This window comes from Ovis aries, chromosome 12 (genome assembly GCF_016772045.2).
Source record: "Ovis aries strain OAR_USU_Benz2616 breed Rambouillet chromosome 12, ARS-UI_Ramb_v3.0, whole genome shotgun sequence".
Classification (NCBI taxonomy): Eukaryota; Metazoa; Chordata; class Mammalia; order Artiodactyla; family Bovidae; genus Ovis; species Ovis aries.
In genome coordinates this window covers 36,798,148-36,822,822 of record NC_056065.1, presented here as the reverse complement: position 1 = coordinate 36,822,822, position 24,675 = coordinate 36,798,148, and the positions used below count along the sequence as shown (strand labels likewise).

General features: G+C 42.6%; 1 protein-coding gene across 4 annotated transcripts in view; it reads left to right on the top strand.

The window, feature by feature from the left end:
* The window catches only part of SCYL3 (SCY1 like pseudokinase 3), a 43,125-nt gene that overhangs the window by 3,993 nt on the left and 14,457 nt on the right, over nt 1-24,675 (top strand). For all 4 annotated transcript variants that reach the window (XM_004013679.6, XM_042257215.2, XM_060396079.1 and 1 more), the window contains 9 exons: nt 578-795; nt 8,249-8,434; nt 10,253-10,366; nt 12,447-12,503; nt 13,593-13,695; nt 14,962-15,073; nt 17,130-17,207; nt 19,431-19,570; nt 20,219-20,403. In XM_004013679.6, the coding sequence (XP_004013728.3) occupies nt 631-795; nt 8,249-8,434; nt 10,253-10,366; nt 12,447-12,503; nt 13,593-13,695; nt 14,962-15,073; nt 17,130-17,207; nt 19,431-19,570; nt 20,219-20,403 (1,140 nt within the window). In that variant the 5' untranslated portion in view covers nt 578-630. The remainder of the gene's footprint in view (nt 1-577; nt 796-8,248; nt 8,435-10,252; nt 10,367-12,446; nt 12,504-13,592; nt 13,696-14,961; nt 15,074-17,129; nt 17,208-19,430; nt 19,571-20,218; nt 20,404-24,675) is intronic.

Here is a 24,675-nt window from a genome sequence, read left to right as displayed (position 1 = left end):
TTTTATTTGTTGTCATTTGTGTTCAGTGAGTTATCTGTTTCTCTTCCCATTATTCTGCTGGCGTTTTATGTTTTCTTGGTTTATACAAGCTTTCCATTTGTTAACATGTTTTTCAACATTTTTAGAAACATTTTCCAGTTTGTAGTGTTCTCCCTATAATTGTGAGTTGTTTTAGACATCCAGAAGTTTATCATTTTTCAATGATCAAGTTTTGCAGCACTGTATTCTGTGAGACTGGATCTAAGTGGGTTAGGGAGCCAGAGAGCCCTTATTCTGTATTGGATCGCTCTTCCTCTGTGGAAGTTGTGTGTGTGCATTGGGGGTTGGGAACGACAGTAACTGCAAGTGTCTGTATAGTAAAGTGCGTTTTTTTCTAGAGCTATTACTTTTTTTTTGTCAAGCCTTGCAGGTAACTTGCTGAACTTTGACTGTTACTGTTGTCAAATGGCCTAGTTGATGAGGATTGTAGGCAGTGGTAGGAGTTTCTACAGCGGAGTGCCTGGGTCTGGTTACTTGGCTGTCTCTGGCTCACAGCTCAGATACTCAGCGTTTGGAAATGTTCTCTGTTTGCTTTCAGGTCTGCTTGGCTTTGAGAAGGAGCTGCAGCACCCCTGTCTCACCAAATAAGGGATGGGCTCAGAGAACAGCGCTTTGAAGAGCTATGCCCTGAAGGAGCCGCCGTTCACCTTACCCTCCGGACTTGCTGTTTACCCCGCTGTATTGCAAGATGGCAAACTCGCGTCAGTTTTTGTGTATAAGAGGGAAAATGAAGATAAGGTTAATAAAGCTGCCAAGGTACCTTCATAGGTGACAACCTAATAGCTAGTACTTTTTACTGTCTTCCTGTTTTCTATTTTAAAAAATCATGAAATTAATAAAGTTCCAAGGAGGTAGGTCATAGTAATATTTTCATTCATGGCCTTTGAAAATACAGTTGTGCTTACTTCATGGGAACGTCACCAGCTTGCATCACGAGGTCAAATACCATAGATAAGCCAAAAGCTTTATGGAACTCAGCGTAATAGCTCTTCTCATCATATTGTATTTTTTTAGTGAGAGAGTTTGGGAGGGGATTTTACATGGCTCACAGAAGATAAAGGGACTTAATTCTAGCTTAGCAAAAATGCTGTAAGTACTGACATTTTAATTGATGTGTTGATGATGGGATGGACCTGGAAATTATATATTTTAGGAACTGTAACTGCTGTTTTTTCCTTTCCTGAGGCATTGTGGTGCTCCCGGAAAGAATATGAAACTGGAATGTGGGATGGGATGCCCCAGAAAGACTGACCTGGGCCCTACTTCTTGCTGAGGGACGCTAGAGCACTAACCTCTAGCAGCTTCAGCTTTATTGTTATGAAAAAGTTCCTCCCACTTCAGGCCTCCTAACTGCTGCTCCTGTGAAGGGCGCCAGTGAGCTAGCGAGCTGGCTGACCTGCTGGCAGGGGATCCCGGGCTGTCATTAGAAAAAATGACTATCTTGGAATATAATTCAAGAAAATAGCCCTAAGTATCTTTTCAGATTAGAGAAAAGGAAAGTATTAGCTGATATTTCTTTGGCTAGTTAGCCATTTCCTTGGGTGTTCAGGCATTGAGATTATCTTCAGGAAGGTTCTAAAAAGGAAAGCCCTTTCAGGTTGATTCATTATCTTTATTTTGTTAGACGTTATGATCTGTATTACCTTGAGTCTCTTTGTACTAACAATAAGAATGAAACATTGATATATATTTCCTAAGTGTTAGTTGCTCAGTGTTTGACTCTTTGTGACCCGATGGACTGTAGCCCATCAGGTTCCTCTGTCCATGGAGTTCTTCTGGCAAGAATACTGGAGTGGGTTGCCATTTCTCCAGGGGATCTTCCTGACTCAGGGATCAAACCTGGGTGTCCAGAACTGCAGGGAGATTCTTTATTGTCTGAGCCACCAGGGAAGCCCTGTATTTCATGCTGCTGCTGCTAAGTTGCTTCAGTCGTGTCCGACTCTGTGCGACCCCATAGACGGCAGCCCACCAGGCTCCCCCATCCCTAGGATTCTCCAGGCAAGGACACTGGAATGGGTTGCCATTTCCTTCTCCAATGCATGAAAGTGAAAAGTCAAAGTGAAGTCACTTAGTCGTGTCCGACTCTTCACGACCCCATGGACTGGCGCCTACCAGGTTCCTCTGCCCATGGGATTTTCCAGGCAAGAGTACTGGAGTGGGGTGCCATCGCCTTCTCCCCTGCAGTGGCAACCCACTCCTGTATTTCATAGATCTGTTTAAATAGGTTATACCTTGATCATGATTATAAAGGGCTATATTATAATATGTAGTGTTAGGAATATAATTTAGGCATTTTGTCTGTCAAACCAGTTCATTATTTGATATCTCTGATCAGCCTTGAGATGAACAGTTGTAAGATGGTTCCTAAGGAAAATGTTTTACTCAGAATGCATTTTCCATTAATGTGCTCTGATAAAGAGTGTGTCTGGCTGTTGTATCACTAAGTAATTGTGCTTTTTGGTAAGACCACACATTTGTCTCTTCTCCAGCCCATCTGGGAATTGATAATAATTTTTTATTGTGATTTTACAAAAGATACAATGCCTTGCCTCCCTGTCTTTTGCTTAGGTGCAGTTAATATCTGACATACTTCCTGTTATTTTCATCTAATAAGATTGCACATTTTTAAAAAATAACAATTGACTATTACTAGTGAAGTACTAGACATTTATAATCATTTGTAAGACCATAAGATTTTTTAAATCATGTTAATCTTTATGGTGTATGTAGCATGGAAGTTGAACAACCCAAGTCATAAAAGTTTTAAAGGAAAGAAGCAAAGCTCATGCAGTGCTTGACGACTTCCACACTGTAGGAATCGCAAAACTCGAGAAGGAGGATTTTTCCTGCCCTTGGTATCTACACATGCTCTCCTGAGCCGTGGCTCTTCTCAAGTAGCTCATACTTGTGCCTTAGGTTCCTCGGGCTATCATGTGGCTTTGAATACCTGAACCATGAATCTGAGAAATTTGAAATGGCAAAAAAATGATAAGGAGTTTAGATGAAGGTTACAGTACTTGAGAAACGAATGGCATTGCAATGGGTTTTAGAAACTTGGTTTCCTAGATACCTAAAATATTGAAGTACCATCGTTAGCTTGCTTCCTTTCTCTAGAGATCAGGTTCCTAATCCTACCACTGACATTTCTAATAGCTGTCAATGGTAGGATTATTACCATTTCAAGCAGATATACAGTGTTTCCTTGGCCAAACATTGTTAGGTAATGATTATACTCTTCTAACCATGTTGTAATTAAAAAACAGCAGTCTCAGCACACTGTTTAACCTCTGAAGCAAGATGAAATGCAGGTATAACCTTTGGCCACAAAACAGTATCAGAAATACTTCAAGTCCATCATAGCTTCTCATTTTATCCTGAATTCATTAGCTGTTGATACAGCAGTATAATTTTCTCACTGGGATTATGATTCATTTCTAACCAGTAGTCTGCAAGGGGTGGTAAATCCTAAGTCCTAACTAAGTAACTTGGTTACTCTATGGTTTGCTATAATATGGTATAAGTGCTTAGTTAGGGCCTCATGGTGAGTGCAGGCTCAAAGAATGGTTCCTGAGTGTCTTTCTATCAAGCAGCCACATCAGAATAGGTATTTAGATGCTGTGTAGGTGCTCTGTGTAGTGCCTTAGGAGACATGCTCTATCTAATTCCAGGGTAGGTTCACCCTGCTGTTGGTCAACATACTTGAGAACCTACATTGTGTGGGCATGAGAAAGAAATAGAAGGGCCGATTGCTGTGCTTAAAGGAGCTTGAATTCTGTTGGGGAAATGCTTTATTGCTCTTCCTTATACTGACATTTTCTTTTTGTTCCACTCCCTCTTAGCCTTTTTCATGTTATTTACAACCCCCATTCTGGTAAATCAACTTCCCTGTATCTTTTCAGTTTTGAAAAAAAATGATTTCCTTCCCCTCATGATCAAAGTCTGGTTCTCTTACAAGGCTCCCAAGCACCACCCGCTCAGAAGAACTTGGGAAGTGTTATCGCTCCCTCAGGTGTTAGGGTCAGCAGGGGGCACTGGCCCTTGGCCAGTTCCCACCACTGTTCTCAGACTTCACATTCTCACCCTTTGTCTCTAAATAGCTGTCAAAACCTCTTGTCTGAGCTCCAGATCTATTATGTCCCCCTGCCTATTCAGTATCTCCTGAACCCAAAAGCATGCTTTCCAGCATAGAATTCTTTATCCCTTTACCTTCCTACATTTTATTCTTGGTTTATGATCCTGCCTCCAGGCAGTGAACATTTAAAGAGAAGGCTCTTCTGCCTTTTTCTCCAGTTTGCGTTTTAGGGGCAGGAGGAAGAATCTGTCTCCCTGAAGGTTCTTGCTCACTGGTTTAGGCATCTTGTTATTTTGTTGTATTTAGCAGAGTGAAGTAAAGCTTTCTCCCTGTCTGAAAACTTAACAAGTGAATTTAAGCTACAGTTGAGAACTACTTTGTGTTGTTTTCAAAGTGAAGTAGCAAGTTCGAGGTAGAATGGTAAGGAAAAGTCAAGCCCCTGAGGCTTGAATTAATTCTCTGAATGGCTGAGTCATAACTGATTGCTGAATAGTAGGAATCCCACACGCTTAACATCTGTGTGTGGGCACAGGTCGGCAAAATATCTACTACTACTCAAATTTAGTAATATAAAAGTCCTTACTCAGAATTCTCTTACCTGGTGGAGTGAATGAGACGTGATCGATACTTAGTAACTTTGCAACAGATGGTTTCAAATCACTCATTCCACAGCAGTCACTTTTCTCCACCAGAGCAAAACCATTTTCTCTTTAATTGATGTTCATTGAGAAAATACCCTAGTTACACTTAGCAAGTACATCTTGTCATTCCGTCTGTTCTTTGGAACAGCAGAAGTTTAAATCAAGAAGTATTTCTATTTCATTCTCAACTGCTAACCTTTCCTGTGAATTTATGCATAATTTTATGCATAACTACATATGCCGAAGAGGAGTGACAAGGTTTTTGCTAAGTTAAGTGCCTTATTCAGAATCATGCAAGATTTATTCCATTATTTCTTCCTTCATTTAAACAAATAAGAAGCCACTTGGGACACCTAATTAGTTAATGAAAAGAGAAAAGTTTTAAAGATGGTTGAATAATGCGCTGGATCATAAAACAGTTTTGAATGGATTAGTACCCTGATCCATGATAAACTGTTTATAATTTTGTTGATCTTGCTTCCTTATTTTTTGCCTTTTTACTTATCAAACATTTAATCCCCTTAATCATATTCAGTTTAGTCGCTCAGTCGTATCCGACTCTGCGACCCCATGAATCGCAGCACGCTATCTTTAAAGCTTTTCTCTTTTCGTTAACTAGAAAACTGATCATCAAATAAAGAATTTGTATTCTGCAATTGGATAAAGTGTTTTCTAAATCTCAGTTTGATTCAGGTAGTTGATATTATTCAGGTTTTCTAAGTTTTTATTTATTTGGTCTATTTTCTGCTAGTTTTATTGATTTTTTTTTTCTGTCGATTGTTGAGACAGAAGTTTTAAAATCTCCAACTCTGATACTATGATTTTGAAATTGTCTGTTTTTCCCTTTCATTTTCCCAGTTTTTACTTCATATGTATCGAGTTTCTGCTCTTATACATATATACATTTATAATTAGTTATGTCTTTTTAATGAATTATCCCTTTTATTCTTTAAGTAATTGTCCCATTTTATCTCTGGCCATACTCTTTGTCTTGAAGTATATTTTGTCTGATAGGAATATATCCATGTCAGCCTTCTTTTACTTACTGATATCATTTTCCATCAAATTCATTTATTTTCTGTTCATTTACCTATCTCTGTCTTTTGTCTAAAGTATGTCTTCTATAGGCAGCATATAGTTGGATCTTCCTTTTTTATCCACTCTTAATTGGAGTGTTTAGTTTTTTAACATTTAATGTAATTATCATTTGTTTTCTTTTCATCTCCTTCTGATTTTTGTTCTTCTGTTCCCCCTTCTTGTGAATTATTTTAATATTTTTAGTATTCTGTTTTAATGTATCTTGAATGGGGGCTATATATTTCTTTATTTTTCAAAAATAGTTACACTGAGGACTTCAGTATACATGACTTTTAGTTAGTTCTGGTTATTAACTGTGGTTAGTTAGTACTGACCACTCATTGTGGTTAGCATTATACCACAGTCACATAAAATGTGGAAGCCTTGAAATCACATAGATGTCTGCAGCCTCCAACCCTGCTGTCCTTTTGTTACACGTATATTAACTGTGTGCACGCAGGCACACAGGCATACATATACATCGCACACATGGAAAACCTTACCAGGCAAGTGTTACAGTGCTTACTCTGCATAGTCATATATACCTTAAATAAGAGGGAAAAAATGTAACCTTCAGCTTTAACCTGATATTTACTATTTCTGATGCTCTTCTTGCAATCCTTAAGATCCAGGTTTCCCTTTGGTGTTTCCTTTTTAGCTTGAACTTTCTTTAGCATTTTTGTAGAGCAGATCATCTAGCAACAACTTTTCCATTTTCTTGATCAAAAATGCTTTTAATTTGCCTTCTTTCCTGAAGGGTATTTTTGCTAGGTACAGAATTCAGGTTTGATGATTTTTTTTGTTTCATTGCTTTAAAGATAGTTTCCCTTTATCTTTCGGATTTTGTTTTCTTATGAGAAATTAGTATCATTTAGTTTCTTATCTCTCCATCTGTGTTGTTTTTCTCTAGCTACTTCTAAGATTTTTAAATTGATCTTTGATTTTCCGCAGTTTGATCATAATGTGTTTAGGTGTAGTTTTCTCTGATTTATCTTATTTAGTGTTCACTGACATTCTTAAATCTGTAAACTTAAGTATTTGGCCAAATTTGGGGAGTTTTCAACCATTATATTTTTTTATGTCCCGGTTTTCTTTTTCTTTTTAGAACTCCAGTCATGTGCATTAAACTTTTTGTTTTGTTACCCAGGTTTCTGAAGCTCTGACCTTTTCTTTTACTTTTTCTTCTTTGTTCTTTAAATTGGTTAACAACTTTAAGTTCACTGAGTCTTGTCTCTGTCATTATCATTCTGTTATTAAGTTCATCCACTGTATTTTTTTTATTTGTAGTATTTTTAATTTATAAAATTTCCATCTAGTTCTTTTATGTAACATTCATTTCTCTTCCGAGAGTTTCTATTTTTCTACTTATTTTATAACTCTTTTCTTTCTCTCTCCAGGCGGGAATGGTGGTGATAGCTGCTTCAGATTCCTTCTGATAATTTCTAGTATCTGGTGTCTGCTCAGTCTTGGGGTTGGTATTTGTTGGCGGCTTTTTCACATTTCATGATTCTTTGTCTTCTGAGTGATTCTGGATCGCATCCTGGACATTTTGAATGCCCTGTTGCATAGACTCTTGGTTCTGTTATAATTCTCTGAAGAATGTTGATGTTTTTCATTTGCAGATGGTCAATTCCCTTGGGTTCAAGCTTCCCCCCGCTTTTTTTTTTTTTTAAACTACTCTCCTCTTACCCTTCCTGTGCATGGTAGTTCAAACCGTAGTTCATTTTCAAAACTTCGCTGTGCTGATTTGGGTCTGTCCTGTGCGTGTTTGGTTCCGGGGTTGGTCTGAGACCTGTGTGGGCATACAGATAACTGGGGCCTCTTCTTCTCCCTCCCTTGGCTCTCTCTCCTCTGGGACAGCTTCCTCATACTCAAACCTGCTTTGGTTCTCCTGGCCACAAAGATGGCAGAGTTTCCATCTGAGTTTCAGCCACCTTTGCTGCACTGCTCTGCACCTGGGGCCTCCCCTCAGCGCACAGCTGTGAGAAGGGACATCCCCCGAACCAGGAAACTCACCCCCTGGGTGACTGCCGTCCATAGTCTGCATGCTCTTGTTTAGTTTTCAGAGTTCTCAGGTGTTGTTTTCGGTGCTTTGTTCAGAGTTTATAGCAATAATCATTGGAAATCTGGGCTCTTGGGGGCTTACACTCATGGAAATGAAAGTCTCTATAGAGTAATATAAAAGCTGGTAAAGTAAACACTGTCAGAACAAGTCATGGATTTTTCTTTGCCTTCTTTGAAACTTGGGGGTTAGGTGGGGGAGGTAAGAAACTGGAGAAGACCTTGAATTTAAGTATACGTTTTCTGAATTGATTACAATATATTTGAGACTATAATTAATCTTGGGCTTCCCTGGTGGCTCAGATGGTAAAGCGTGGAGTCATTAATTTTACCGACTTTTCTGTTTGTGTTTTTAAAGCACCTGAAGACCCTCCGTCACCCGTGCTTGCTAAGGTTTTTATCTTGCACTGTGGAAGCAGATGGCATTCATCTCGTCACTGAGCGAGTGCAGCCTCTGGAAGTGGTTTTGGAAACATTGTCTTCTGCAGAGGTCTGTGCTGGGATCTATGACATATTGCTGGCTCTTATCTTCCTTCATGACCGAGTAAGTAACCTGGACAGTCTGCCTCACAGCCTTTCATTTAGACCAGGAGTGGGAGATGGAGGCTGATGTATGGGGGTAGTGCTTGTGAATTTTGGTATCTATAGAAATCATAAGTTACTATTCTCATCAGAAAGCTTCCTGAGGGAAAAGAGCACATGAGATGCTATAGACAGACAAGTGGTTTGTGGAGCAGGCAACAAGTTCTTTGTCCCTGGGTAGTTATTTATAGAACTTTATTTCAGTTTACTATATAGTCTGTCTCTAGTTTTGGATAAGTCTTTACCTAAAAATATCTACAGCTGGTATTTGTTATTAGGATGAGATAAAAGTTTAATAACATTAGTGCTGGTGTGGACCATGTTTCTATTTGTTTTCAGGAATTTTTTTTTTTAATGAAAGAAATGATCATTTCTTAGAAAGAGGCATAGTTTTACACACCCTTTCTCATTCAAGTAGGTGGTGCCAAAGATAGGCAGCCCCTTAATACCACGGCAGTATTTACTATTATGGGGATAAAGTGGTATTGTTTACTTGTGGTCTGTTTCTTACCAGTATTATTGAACTACTAGTTTCTTAATGGGATTTACATTCTGAAGTGTAAAGGCCTATGGCAGCCTCCCAAGATTAAGAAACACCAGTTACAGGTTAGAAGCCCTTGCATTTGACTCATCTTAATGTGTTTTTAAAAAATTTTTTCTATTAATGGGAGATAGACTCTCCAAATATCACTTTGAATTTATTGTCTCTTAAAAGTATTTCTAAGATACACATAAGTAGAATTATTAATGCTGCACTGTGGTGGAATATTTTCTCTGTTGGAAAAATGTTTGAATGTAGTAAAAAGTTTGAATAGTATGAGAGTGCAGACAAGGAAACCAGTCCCTGTCCTTGAAGCCGGGGCCCTGCTTCTTGCCATAGACCACCTCAGCGATCAGTGTGTTAGGCCACAGGTGCTCTTTGTGTGTCTTAAGCAAATATCTAAGTGTTTATTCGCCTTTATTTTTCTCAAGCGGAAACACACCCTGATACTATTCTAAGCTTTCCTTTAAAAATATGTATACATACGTTGGAGTGTTTTATATAAAAAATGTGTACCTATTGGATCTGATAGGTAGAGTATTTAAAATGTACTTATCTACTGGAATAATTTCTGGTTTGAGAAAACAACGTACTTCATCCCCGTTCTTGTTTTCTTCTTCCCTCATTTATTTGACTGTACTATTTTTTTACATAGTTTTAAATTTGGCGCTTCTGTGGTCTGTGGGATATTTCTGGTGGTCCTTATCATTCCATTTTCCTCTTCTTCAGGCAGAATTTTTTTTAATGCCTACTGACAAGATTTCAGGTGAAGTGGATCTGGGTTCGTGATAGAATGTAGGTGAGAAAGAATTTAGAAGAGAAAATTAATACAGTAACCTTATGGGAGCAAAGATAAATTTTTCCTTTAAAGGCGTTTGAAGCACACGATGTAGGCTGAAGAGACTTGTAAATTTACCTTTAAGGACCCCTGTATCTCCCAACTCCGATGGAGATGGGGATGTACAGCGTCTTGTGCGGTGGCTTTCATGTCTTTACTAACCTGCCACAGTGGGCAGGGGGAGATAAGCCTTTCCACTGTGTTTTTCATTTTTCCCTAACCTCATAATGCTTAAGCTGGATCATTGAATTTGTCATTTCTTAAAGTTGTAGTTCTGTTTATTATGCCACAAGTAGAAAGACTTGCCTTTTTTTTTTTTTTGAGTGATGAGTTCTTAGTCTTATAAAACTTCTACTCAGAAAATGGGAATGGCAAGCTTCTTCCTGTTCTTTTTTCCCCAGGGACACCTCACACACAACAATGTCTGCGTATCGTCTGTGTTTGTGAGCGAGGATGGGCACTGGAAGCTGGGAGGAATGGAAACAGTCTGCAAAGTTGCTCAGGCCACGCCAGAGGTAAGCCAGGTGCCAGGCCCTCTGTGTCGCTCAGAGTCTGATAGCATTTTGGTGTGTGGTTCTCCCGCAGGGACTTTGCTCCAGCAGTAGTGTGAGCTGAGGTTTGGAGACTTGGCTTTTTTGTCAATACTCACATTCACGGGGTTGTCGGCTTTTACTGTCCAGAGGGGCTAGGCATCATCTATTCTTTTCTCATTTTAGAGCGAAGGTATCTTGAGACTGGAAGAGGCTTGATCAATTTTCCATTAAATACCTACCTGCTGTGCTCCTGTAGTAACCTGCGCTTAGTTTTACCACTGAGTGTTTAATGTCGAATTGCCTCCACGTGTCCACCTTCTTTACCAGTGGCTGAGCTTCTTGAGGGTGATAGTGTTGTATACGTATCTTTATCCATGCACCTGGAATAGGGCCTGGCACATACTAGGCACATTGGACATGCTCATTGAGCACTTGTTCGTGTTTTCCAGAGTCATACATTACGCCCTAAGAGCTGGTGTCAGGGACTGTGCATCGTAGCTCCTCATGGGCCACAGTACTGCTGCCTGTGCTCCGTCTTATAATTTTGTCTGACAGAGGTCTACAAATTCCCCTCCGGAGCTGAGCAGTCTTACTGTTCTCTGTTTTGTTTCTTATTTCCATAATTTTGCATGTTGCCACTAGACTTAGCCTTTTAAAACACACACATCATGATTTCCTTACTGACGAGGGGGCTCCCTGACTTCTGGCTCCACCTCACTCCCCCTGTTCCCTTGTATGCAGGTTTCACAGGGGCCTTGTTGTGTGTGTACCTTCAGGGGCTCTGGCTCAGCGCAAATGCTCCTTCCACCATGAAGACGTTCCTCTGTTATTTCTGTCCCTTTCTTCTCAGAAGTCAGCTTCCAGCTAATCAGTATAACAGCGTAATTCCCTCTGTGAGGTGTATCCCAGATTCTGGACCACGGGGTCCCAGGCCCTTCTCCAGCTCCTCCCCAGCCTGCCGTCAGCTCCAGGTGCCGCTTGGTTATTGAGCTCCACTCCAGTTGCATCCTGTTCCGTGCAGTCCAGCAGGGTTCTCCTCCTTCACCCCCATTTCCCCTTGTGTGCCGTTCTGTCGACTTTCTTCCCCTGGACTCTGCAGGATGTAAGATGAGGCTGACATCTCGCTGAAGTCTAGATCAGGCTAAGTCTCCTCCTTGTGAAGCCCTCCCCGAGGTGTCCCCTGCCCAACAAGAGTAGTCTTCCTCCTGGGCTTCCCAGGTGCTCAACCAGCGCAGTTTGTCAAAGTGCTTAGTTTACATTTTAGGTCGTGAGCTCCTGGCCGGGCACAGGGATTTCTTGCATTCAATATGTATTCCTGGTGCCCTAGATGGCGTTTGGAACATACAAGTTCTTGAGAAATGATCTCTGATGAATCAGTAGATGAATGTTTTTCTGTGGATGCTGGCTCTGTCTCTCTAGTTTATAAGGTCCTCACATAAAAATGTGGCAACCAACTTATGACTGACTTGATTCAGAGAGCAGATTAATGATAGATTTGTCCTATGCTAGAGAAGTCTTTTATTTGTTAATATCTCCAAAGGATGAGGGTCTTCCCTGGTGGCTCAGCTGGTAAAGAATCTACCTGCAATGTGGAAGACCTGAATTCGATTCCTGGGTTGGGAAGATCCCCTGAAGAAGGGAACAGCTACCCATTCCAGTATTCTGGCCTGGAGAATTCCATGGACTATATGGTCCATGGGGTCACAACAGTTGGACATGACTGAGCGACTTTCACTTTCATGTAGGATGAGAAAGAAGTATTTCTAATTGCCTTATAAATTAATCAGATAGAGATGCGTCTGAACACCAGAGGGTGTCTGTTAAACCAGCTGAAAGGAAAAGGAGAGGGAACTGATATTTATTTTCTGCTAAGTCTTGTGCCATACCAGGCACTATATCCCCATTTTTCAGTGATGAAGATTTTTAATTTATGTATTTAGCCTGTAGCATTGGTTTGAAGGTTTCATTGGTGTTGATTGTTTTTTGCTTTTGTAACTTGATGTAAGAGATTGGTTCACCAAACATATGCTTGAATTTACTTTCCTTAATTTATTTCTCTTAGTTTCTGAGGAGTATTCGGTCAGTAAGAGACCCAGCATCTATTCCTCCTGAAGAGATGGTAAGATGATACACTTCAGATGTCACGAAGACTTCTTTCTATAACTGAGTATGAAACTTAAAACAAACAAACAAACAAACCTTTCCTCTGCCCACCTCTTTGCTAAGTCATAGACACTTCCTAATTCTTCTGGCCTTGAAGGCTTCTGAGACTGATCATGTCATCACAGCAGAGAGCCTTTTTTCTTGAAACTCAACTTACATTTTGGTCATGTAGACCCCTGTGATGGTACTGAAAGAGAAGAGGCACCTCGGTGTGAGCAGAGTGGGGGCACCATACCATTCCATGGTGAGCCTTTGTGGAAGCCATGAGAGCTGAGGAAACAAGAGCCCAGCCCTTTCCTGTGCTTCACCCAAGCTGGTCGTCTGCCTATCTGCCGTTAGTTGGGATTCCAAGATGTGAGGAAGAGTGATTATTAATATTATGGTGCTGGTCAAGAAAGATAATATTTAACAATAAATTCAAAAGCACTTGTTCTTTCTAAGTTTGTCCTTAACCACTGTAGACTTTGATCCCAAAAGACGTATTTAGTGTGCTTTGCAAGAAACACAAACTCAACAATAAACTTAAGTATAAACCTAGGACTTGAAATAACTCAGGTTTATTCAAAGCAGTGCTATGTGTATATGCTATTGTCTTTCAAACCAATGACTTGTAGGTTTTGAATCAATTTAGGGGTCCTGACTGGCATTTCAAGGGAGAAAAATAAGGGAGTAAATAGAAAGTATCACCGGACATCTTGAGGAGCAAGACTAAGAACTGTTTTTTGAAACTTCTGTTTTTGTTATGTACTTACACATATATGTGCATATAATGCTGCTGATAATTTTTTTTACTCCAGTTTGTAGTCAGAAATATTTCTGAAAGCCACAAACATATATTATGGCCTTTCCCCACTCCTTATTTAATATTAATATCTTTGATAAATTCTATTCACTAATCATTTTAAGAGCTTAGAAATTTGTGTGTGATACTGCGTAGTTAACTTTGGATACACTAAACACAAAAATGGGAGAAAGTGCTTCAGAGAAGATTAGGAATGGTTTCTGAAGCAGATCCTCTGGTTGTAATGGTCTTTACTGCTTTTAGTCTCCAGAATTCACGACTCTGCCAGCGTCCCACGGACACGCCCGGGATGCCTATTCTTTTGGGACACTGGTGGAAAGTTTGCTCACAGTCTTAAGTGAACAGGGTGAGTTGGACTTGGGCTATCTGCATCCGCAGAATTAGCGGGACAGCCATCCACAGTGGATGCTGCGGCGTTTGATTGTAGTACGGAACCGTTGCTTACCAAGAAACTTTGTGCAGGGCAGATCGTAATAGCAGTGAGGGCAGAAGCTTTGGGCTTCTTCACTTTGAACAGTTAAAAGAGTTTTAAGTAGCAAGCACTTGGAACTATGGCTTTGGGTATCTTATATTATGATCTTATTGATTGGTACTGTATTTATGGTCTAAAGACTATTCCTTATCAAACCAGCCTTTAAATAAATGAATGGTACTGTTGATGTGTATGTAATGATCTGAGGATAAGATTCAGAGTTTTTTACAATTAATTTCTAAATTAAGATGAACATTTCTTTATCTTGATTCTTTCAAAGTCCTTTCGATTCTTTTTTTTTTTTTTTGACTGTGATTTCATTTACTCATTACTGTTTTCTTTGGTTGGCCCTTAAAGGCCAGGCTACCGAGCACACAGTTCTCCTCTGAGTTCTCTGGTGGCGTGCTTGACAGCCCGCTTCCTCTCCTCCACCTGCTCCGGGCCTTCAGATATCCATCCTTTACATGTACTGGGGTCTGTACACATTAAGCCCCTTTACCAGCCTGTATCTCATTTGCTGCAGCTTTGTGCAGTTCCAACGCAGTTTCTTCTGCCTGGTTCATTCCATCCTCTGAAGTTACAAGCACCATTCAGCCATCAGCTCTGACCTGTCCCAGCCTAAACATCTGAGAATTAAGCTCTAGGACATCCTTTGTGGGTGATGAACTCACTGCTCTTCACTGTTTCTAGCATGGTGGCAATTATGTACCATCCTTGAGAGGAAATACAGTCCTTCAAATAACTTCCTGTGTTTTGAGGGTTAGGAGACTTGATCGAAAAGGCCCTCAAACCTGCCACTTACTCAGCTTCCTCCTCTAGGCCTGAGCTGAGCTAAGCTGGCAGTCAGGAAAGGCGGGGGCCTCCAAGGGGAGCAGGGGCGGATGTGTTGGCAGGATGGTTTTCTCCACCTGCCCAGGAGTTTGACTTCAGGGGAGCAGGGGGCGGATGTGTTGGCAAGATGGTTTTCTCCACCTGCCCAGGAGTTTGACTTCAGGCAGGCAGGGAGCTGTTGAGCACCAGCCAGGGCTCTCTTTGTTTGGGCTTTTTCCAGGTTGGTTTTTGCTCCCGTCAGCCTCCAGCTGTAGAGGTCCTAACAGGAGGGAGGAGGCAGTGGGAACTAACTGTCGCTCTGGGTTTCAGTTGCAGCGGATATTCTCTCCAGCTTTCAACAGACCTTGCACTCAGCCCTGCTGAGTCCCAGCCCACAGTGCCGGCCAGCGCTCTGCAGCCTCCTGTGCCACGACTTATTCAGGTGAGGCGCCCGGTGCGGCGCGCTGCCTGCCCCCGCCGGCCCTCCTGTGGGCCGCACTCCCGCGGAGGGGTTCGGAGGACCGGGCGGTGCGGGCCCTCCTGCTGCTGCTGCTGTTGCCCCTCAGTGTTAGGGGAGAGTGAGTCATGTCCACGTGGGAAGTAGAGGGAGACGTGGTCATTGCCTCTCACGTTCCTCTCACAGATACAAGTTCTAGAACCCCTTCACCTTGGACACCTGGGTCTAGACATTATAGCTGGATTCCTTAGGACTTCTGTGAATGTGCAGAAGCTAGGCTGTGTCCAGTGGTGTAGAGTTGGAGAAGTTAACTGAGGAGCTTAATGTTAACACAGCCTCTCTGTTTTGCTGACATTGTATTATTTATACGAGTTTGTTATTGTTGAATTTTACTTGTTGGTGGGGGATGGGCATGGAAATGAGCTTATTTTTCTTCAGGCAGGCAGAAGATTGTTTTCTTTGTTTAGTAATTCGTGATGGAACAGCAAAGAAGTCAATTTAGAGGGAGGGCACAGTATAGCTGTCAATACTGTCGCTGGATTCAGAGAGATTTTTGAACCTCTCTCTTCAAGGTTAGTTTAAATTATGTGTCCTTCATTTTTTAAATTTCCGTGTCTGCAGAACTTCTGCACAGGTTAACTCCTCATTCATCACTTTTATTAGCAAAATCAAACTCATGTCAGTTGTAAAACTAAAAATCCTTTTGGGTTTGCAGTCGGAAAGCCTGAGAGAAATCAGAGTGAAGGGAGAGTTGATATTATCCCTGGAGGGGGCTCTAAGGTAGGATGAGGTATATCATTAAACACAGCAGAGGGGGTATTTTCCTTGTGGTCACATGGGCTTTGTTACTTATGTTCCAAAAGAGCTATTCAAACCTTTCCCATTATGAGTCCTTTAACCAAGGTATCTCCATGTGTTTTTGGGGGGGATGTTTCAGACTCTCTGCGGAGAAGAATCCTTTACAGTAAATAGAGTCTCTCATCACTGTGTGTGGTAGGAGTTCTTTAGTATGACTTGTGGATGAAACAAGGGAGAGGAAGGGGGCGTAGGTATACCTCTGGCTGATTCATGGTGATGTTTGGCAGAAGCCAACACAACATTGTAAAGCTGAATTGAATTATCCTTCAGTAAAAACAGGAGAGGGAAGGCAGAACCACACAGCGGCCCCCTCTTTCATAAACTGTTACATGTGAGGGGATTGTTGCCCATGGGGGATTGTTGCCTGTGAGGGGAAAGCCCAGCCAGGGGCAGCGGGAGGAGGCAGGGCCGAAGCTCCTACCAAGGCAGCTGAGCCATCTGATTCTACTCTCTGGTCAAGGCATTTGCACTCTTTCTGCCATGCCATAGGGAAACAGGTGCAAAGGTGAGGTGTGGAGACCCAGGAGAGGAGGTCAGCCCTGCTGGTGGGGGCTGCTGGCTGCTGCTAAAGCCTCCCTCCCAGGGGCTGCGTTTGCTTGGAGCTGAGCTGGCTTTGGGACTGTCTGCAGGCCCTGCAGGAAACCACCCACTCTTGTCACCCTCTTCCCTGCCTGGCTGGAAAAGTGACCAGACAAAACAGGCGACATGGGAAGATCCCTGTGACTTGTACCAGAAGTGCCTCTTTCTGCAGCCCTCTTTAATAGTTATTACTTCCCCAGAGGAGACTTGAGAATCAGCAACTGTTCTGTAACGGTAAAAGCATTTCTCTGAGGACATTTCATGTAACCACATCCTATTACAACAAAATGTTTGGATGACTATGATGATTTTATTAAAACCACAGCATTTGTTTGCGTTTGTATATGCACACGTGTGTGTGGTTAAGCATGTATCCTCTTCACAGATCTCTTTGATATTAATATTAAATTCCCTATGGGCTTGTCCTATAGCACTTGTCTTCTAAACTGCTTAGTTACAGTAGAATCTTCCACGTGGTCAGGGAGATGTGTCTTTGTTGAGTAGTATTATCGTGTGGTCTGCGATTATGGCTTTGATATTTAATGTGCCTTCTTTAATCTGTTGTCCTGCATGTTTTGTTTTTTTTTTTCTTTTTGGCATTTAGGAATGATTTTCTAGAAGTTGTAAATTTCTTGAAAAGTTTAACATTGAAGAGCGAAGAGGAAAAAACTGAATTTTTCAAGTAAGTTCAGAAAATTCAGGCCTTAAAATTTAGTAACTTGGATTAAGTCCATGTAATCACGTCAGGTGTCCTAGAGAAGGCGAGTCTGTCATTGGGTTTCTCAGACAGAGTTCAGTGACATTTCCTCTATGTCAGGCTCTCTGCTAGACCCTGGGAAGTATAGTTCTGAGAAGGAAACAGATACAGACTGATAATCCGTAGACAGTAGTGGAGCTTGAGGGGGATGTCCTGAGAACACAGAGGACGGGGCAGGGAGGAGGTTAGAGAAAAGCTATCCTAGAGAGGCAGTGTGAACCAGTGCACAAAGGTGAAACGCAGTAGGTCTTGTGTGTGGAGGGATGACCGCTTGAGTCCTGCTGGAGGGGTTAGGGCAGGCACCCTTGGATCTAGCCGAGAGGAGTGCTGATGCTATTGGTAAGCAGTGGGCTTCAGGCCTTGAAACTGTCAAAGGAGTGAAAACAGGCTGTGAGACAGATGCCTCTCACCTTGGGTGGATTACTCTGTTTTCTACGGAGGGGCCACAGCTTTACTTCATGTAAGATTTGGGTTGGTTGGCAGACCATGGCAGGCCAGCAATAGATGGGAGGCCTCATGTAAGGGCAGCGATGGTAGAGTGAAGACACAGATAAGAAATATTAAAACATAAAAACTGGCAAGCCTTAGTGATTATCACTAAACGAGCTGGAAAATACTGCAGGGAAGACGTAGGATCTGGTGTCCGTGTTGGTTGGAAGTGGCTGTGGGCCTCCAGGTAGAGATGGACATGGGCCTTTGGGCAGATGGGTCTGCATCTCAGGAGAGGAGTCTGATGAGGATGAGCTGGAGGTGAATATTAAGGTTCATTAGCCTGTAGTCTTTGACATTTTCCCGGAGAAAGAAGGTAGCATGAAAAGGACTTGGGGCACCCAACTTGTCAGGGGGCTGGTGGGGAGGGAGTGGCTGACAAGTGAGGCTGAAGCAGTGGTTAGGGGAGATTCAGAAACAGGAGGGCTGGTATTCCCAACGGTAGAGAATTTCAGAAAGATAGTAATGACTTTGCCATCAAGAGAGCTTTTGTAACTTTGTCTTAGAAAAACCCATTTCAGCAGAGAGAATTAAACTGCTGTGAATTGAAATGTGAGCAGAAGGTGAGAACATGGACTTTGGGTAAAACCTCCTGAAAAGCTTGGAGGAGAGAAACATGGAATTGCTACTGAATTGCTCAGGGAGTCAAGTAAGGCTGTTTTTAAGGCTGGAAAAGATGGGAGCATGTCTTTGGACTCTCACGATGGAGCTGGTGGGAGTGAGGGAGGAACTGAAGCCCCCCTTGTGCTGGGGGGCTGTTGGCCTGTGGCCCTGGGGTAGAAGGGCATGTTGGAGCGATGGCCCTGTGGCGATGGCCTTAAATAAGAGGAATCCCTCACATCCTTGGTACCTGGAAAAGAGGTGGGAATTATTCTGGCCGTGGACCTGTTTGTGGATAGTGGCTGAGGGGCTTGGAGGAGGTAATGCTTGGTGTGGTCCATTTCCTCATTAGGTAGGAGGCAAGATACTTGCTCAGGATGATTGTATGGTGGCATGTTATTACTGTTAATACCTGATGTCTGTGTATTTCTTAACAAAGTGCTTGTACTTAGCTTCTTCTAACAAAAGCCAGTGTTTTGTTTACCATAGAAACTTTAAGTAATGTAATATCCTATGTGTTTTAAAATGGGCTTCCCTGGTGGCTCAGACTGTAAAGAATCTGCCTGCAATGCTGGAGATCCCGGTTCGATCCCTGGGTCGGGAAGATCCCCTGGAGAAGGAAATGGCAACCCACTCCAGTATTCTTGCCTGGAGAATCCCATGAACTGAGGAGCCTGGTGGGCTACGGTCCATGGGGGTCACAAAGAGTCGGACGCAACTGAGCGACTAAGCACACGTGTGTTTTAAATTTGAGAAAGTACCTTTTATTGACTAAAAAGACTGGGTTATTAGGGGGGAAAGAGGACACTCTTGCTATTATTAATGAGGGGCAATTTGTTGAAAAAAATTTCCTAGCTTGGATTGGAGGTTGTATATGTACTGACTAGCTGGCGTTGTCTCACACCTTCTGTGTTTTTCTTAAGTATCTGGGGACCCACCTGTTTAGTCTCCCTAGCCACATTTCAGATGCATCACTTCGATGATGTGGGCTAAGGCTGCATGTGTCTCAACTGCAAGTAAGCTGCTGCAGTGTCCCAGGCTTTCCTTCTTTGCCCCCAGATTCCTGCTGGACAGAGTCAGCTGCCTGTCAGAGGAATTAATAGCCTCACGGTTGGTGCCTCTTCTGCTTAACCAGCTGGTGTTTGCAGAGCCAGTAGCTGTTAAGAGTTTTCTTCCTTACCTCCTTGGCCCTAAAAAAGGTGAATTTTTTTCCAAAGTATTCTTGGTAATTACGGAGATTGGGAATTATTCGTCCCCATTTAAACAGTGCATGCTTACTGTGTGGTGATCTGAATGACCTGGGGAGCTTTTTCTAAATTTGCCTGTGCCTGGCCCCCTAGGTCTGGAACAGAAGGAAGACAGGTGAATACATATTTTCAAAGGTCCCCAAATGGTTCTGATGCCTGTTTCTGTTGAAGAACCTTCCTTAACTGCTCGGAAGAGAGGACCAGCTCCTGTTGTAGCATTTAACACTTCCTGGCTTTGCAGGAACAATTGCAACAATAATATCAGTTGAATCTAGTATATGAAATTTCTCCTTGATTAGACATGAATGTATTAATACAGAGAGCTATCCACTCAGAATTATATTAAAACATAAGGTTTCTTTGCAGTACGTTAAGTATGATGAGAGTGTATCAGAAACGCTCCTACAAGGTGGAGTGTACTTAAGACAGTTAAGCCTTGAGTAATATGGGGTCAGTGAAGAGCTTGCCTTTGGTTTGGGACACAAGAATTTCGAAGAGTACTTAGGACTGTGTGTGAAGTTCTGGGCTCAGTTTATGCACTAGGCTTCGTGCTCCTTTCACTGAAGTGATGATTTTTTTCCCCGTCTGATCTGGGGGAAGACAACACGCAGGGAGAAGCCCCCCGCCTCCTCTCACCAGCCCTGTTCCAGGCGCGGGTGATCCCTGAGCTGCTGCGGCTGTTCGAGGTGCACGAGGAGCACGTGCGCATGGTGCTGCTGTCCCACCTGGAGGCCTACGTGGAGCACTTCACGCAGGAGCAGCTGAAGAAGGTCATCCTGCCCCAGGTAGGGGTGCTCGGGTCAGCGGCGGGCGCTCCCTGAGTCACCCGGGGAGTGGGCTGAAAGGAAAAGGGGGCTTGGGGGCATTTGGATAAGAGCTGAAAAGGCCTGAGAGAGCTTTTCAGTGTGGAAGCCTCCTGGAACCCGAAGGGTGGAACACGAAAACTGCACTTCCAGGCCAGTCACCCAGGCGAAGCAGTTAAACCAGCATAGTCAGTCTTCGCTTCTTTATAACCGGAAACCTGTAATTCTGCTTGCTAATTCTTTGGAGGAAAACTAACAAGATTCGTTTGTGGGATGCTTTGTGAAGAGAAGCTGCACGTGTCATAATTAACTCACTATAAAATAATTAGGCCATAGCTGAGAGGAGAGGAGATGGTCCCTGTCCATGGGTTTAGCCATTAGATCCAGCATCGGTCCAGCTCTGGTTGCCTTTGCCCACCCTGGGGCTCTGGGTTTGTATTGGTTTCCTGTGACTGATGGAACAAATTACCACAAACTACGTGGCTTAAACAATAGAAATCTATTCTCTTATGATTCTGGAGGCCAGAAATCCGCAGTCAGGGTGTCCGCCAGGCCCCCTCTAAAGGCGCTGGGGGAGAGTCCTTCCGTGCCTCCTCCCAGCTTCTGGTAGCCCTTTGGCGTTTCTTGGCTTGTCGCTGTGTGGCTTCAGTTTCTGCTTTTGTTGGCACATGGCCTTTTTATAAGGACACTGGTCACTGGATTTAAGGTCCACTCTAACCCAGTATGACCTCATTTAAGGTCACATTCTGGTTGGGCATGAATTTTGGGGAGACACTGTTCAGCTCAGTATGAGACTTGGAAAGATTTTGTCTGTTTTGCTATGAGATTAATTTATTTAAAGATGATAAGGCCTGGTTTTAGGCCAGTTCTTATGCCTAAGTACTGGGGCCATAGAGGTGTATAACATACTCCCTGCTTTCAAGAAGTGAGAAGATGGGAGATAATGAATATTTGTTATCTGTGTAGCAAACCGCCCCAAAACTACTTAGTATATTAAAGCAACAGTCATTTTATTTATTTACCTGTTGATTTATTTGGCTGCGTTGGGTCTCAGTTGCAGCATCAGGGCTCTGTAGCTGTGGTGCACACTCTTGGTTGCCCCACGGCATGTGGGATCTTAGTTTTCTAACCAGAGATCAAACCTGTGTCCCCCACCTTGCAAAGTGGATTCTTAATCACTGGACCACTGGGGAAGTCCCACGACACTTTATTAATTCTCATAATTCTTTGGATTGCTTGAGCTCAGCTTGTGGGTTCTGTTGTTCCATATGATGTCAGTGGAGGCAGCAGTCATCTGGGGCCCACATCCACACAGCTCCTTGGCACCTCAGAGGGGAGGGCGGAAAAGCCAGGCTTCTCTGGGGCGCTCTCTCCACAAAGTCTCTGGACATCTCAGGGCCCTTGTTCCCCCATGTGACATCTCCACATGATTTCCCTAGCAAGGTTGGTGGACTTCTTACATGGCTGCCCAAGTGACCACAAGAGCCCAAGCAGCCTTCCTAAGGCATAGATTGGGAACTGACCACATCACTTCAGTGACATTCTCTTGATTGAAGTGAGTCACAGAAGTCAGGCCAGGTTCACTGTGGGGTGGCTTTATACAAGGCCGTGGGTACTGGGGGTGTGGCTCACTGGGGGCTGGCTTTACAGCCTCGTCACTCTAGTTGTTTTGTGTCTGAGAATGTAGAAGGGGAACCAAGCACTCTAACTCTGAAATAGAGGTCCCGTCATAGGTCCTGAGCTGAGATCAGTATCAGGTTTTTGAAAAAGTAATAGTGATTTCAGACTCTGAATTTTAAATCATTATAACTAGCCTCAAACACATCTATATTAATAAAAAGCAGGAACCATTACAGTCAACACATTTTTACCAGTAAGAAATGAGTTTGTTAATTCCTGTAGCAAAAAAATCTGTGCTTCAGGATTCAACGAACGCTTGGAAAGCGATTTTTGTGTCCTGATGGTTGGGGAAACATTTTCTGTGCAAAAAAGTTGCCAAGGTGCTTGAAGAAGTGGTAGTCGGTTGGTGAGAGGTCAGGTAAGGCAAAACTTTGTGGCTCAATTCATTCAGCTTTTGAAGCGTTGATTGTGTGCTGTGTGGTTGAGCGTTGTTACAGAGAATTGGGCCCAGTCTATTGACTGGTGCCAACTGCAGGTGTTGAAGTTTTCATTGCATCTCATCAGTTTGCTGAGCATACTTTTCAGATATAATGATTTTGCTGGGATTCAGAAAGCTGTACTGGGTCAGACTAGCAGCAGACCACCAAACAGTAACCATGACCCCTTTCTGGTGTAAGTTTGACTTTGGGAAGTATTTTGGTGCTTCTGCTCAGTCCAGCCACTGAGCTGGTCTTCGCTGGTTGTCATATAAAATCCACTTTATGTTGTACATCACAGTCCAATTGAGAAATGAGTCATTGTTGTTGGATAGGATAAGAGAAGACGACACTTCAAAATGACAGTTTTTTTGATTTTCGGTCAGCTCATGAGGCACCCACTTATCAAGCTCTTTTACCTTTCCAATTTGTTTCAAATGCTGAAGGACTGCAGAATGATTGACATTGAGTTTTGGGGCAACTTCTTGTGTAGTTGTAAGAGCATCAGTCAATGGTGCTCTCAGTTCATTGTTGTCAGCTTCCTATGGCTGGCCACCATGCTCCTCATCGTCAAGACTCGTCTCCTGTGCACAACTTCTTGAACCACCACTGCACTGGACATTCGTTAGCAGTTCCTGGGCCAAATGCATTTGTTGATGTTGCGAGTTGTCTCTTGCTCCTTGACCCATTTTGAACTTGAATAAGAAAATCGCTCAAATTTGCTTTTGGGTCTAACATCATTTCCATAGTCTAAAATACATATAAACAACAAGTAATAATAATTAGTAAAAAACATAAAGCAATAAATGTGCATCAAAATGATGTGTGACATAACCACATTTAAGAATATATTCCAGTATCAAATGGAAAAGTTCAACAGTGCAAACCAGTGATTACTTCTGCAACAACCTATTAACAAGTAGATATTCAGCACATGAAAAGCAATGAAAACTCTCAGTGGAGTTACTTCCCGTGCAGAGGAATAACTTAGCTGATTTCTAATGTTCACTTGGGTGGCAGTGTAGAAGATGGACTATAGCAAGGAGGTTCAGTGAGGACAGTATAGAATAGTCCTGCTAAGAGATGGCAAGGACTGGGGGAACATGGTGGCAGTGGTTAAGGGTAGAAGGGGGAGGACTCCGTTTTCCACTAGATGGGAGAGTTTTGAGGATGACTGTTGGGTTTTTGGCTTGGGTGGTTTCTTATGATTACCATAATTAGCTGACAGAATTCTAACCATGATTTAGTTTACTTGTACGGCTGTGTTTTGAGACAGTGCCTGGTTTATTAGCACTGGAACTGATACTTCTTTATTGAGTCCTGTTGGAAACCTTTATCTTAGGTAAATGAGGAAACTGGACCAGAAAAATGAAACTATTAATTGGCTAAGTCATATTGCGAATTCCCAGCAAAGATTGAACCAGAACCCAGGATTCCTGAACCCGTGATGCCCCCTCCACCAGGCAGTCCAGTCATCCTGGCCTTGTGTCTGACTGGTGCAGACGCTTTGCCTCTGTCTTTCTTCTAAACACGTTTGCCAATTCAGAGCAAAACCTCTCCTGATAGCTCCGTGTGAATGTCTTAATCAAGGTTCTTCTGGTTGCAAGTAACTGAAACCCACTTAAATGGGCTAAAGCCCAAAAGAGAGACTTTAATCAAAGGATGTCAGTCTACCTAAGAGGGAAATCAAGAGCAACTGGGACTCAGCCATATCGTCTTCATTCCTTTACTTTCTCTTTACATCGATTCACATTTGACTTTTGAAGACCAGCTTTTGTTATTTGGTATACACATGGCCAAGCGTAGTTGACCATAGTAGAGGTGGCAAGAATACATGGAAGAACTGTACAAAAAAGATCTTCAGGACCCAGATAATCATGATGATGTGATCACTAATCTAGAGCCAGACATCTTGGAATGTGAAGTCAAGTGGGCCTTAGAAAGCATCACTACGAACAAAGCTAGTGGAGGTGATCGAATTCCAGTTGAGCTGTTTCAAATCCTGAAAGATGATGCTGTGAAAGTGCTGCACTCAATATGCCAGCAAGTTTGGAAAACTCAGCAGTGGCCACAGGACTGGAAAAGGGCAGTTTTTATTCCAATCCCAAAGAAAGGCAATGCCAAAGAATGCTCAAACTACTGCACAGTTGCACTCATC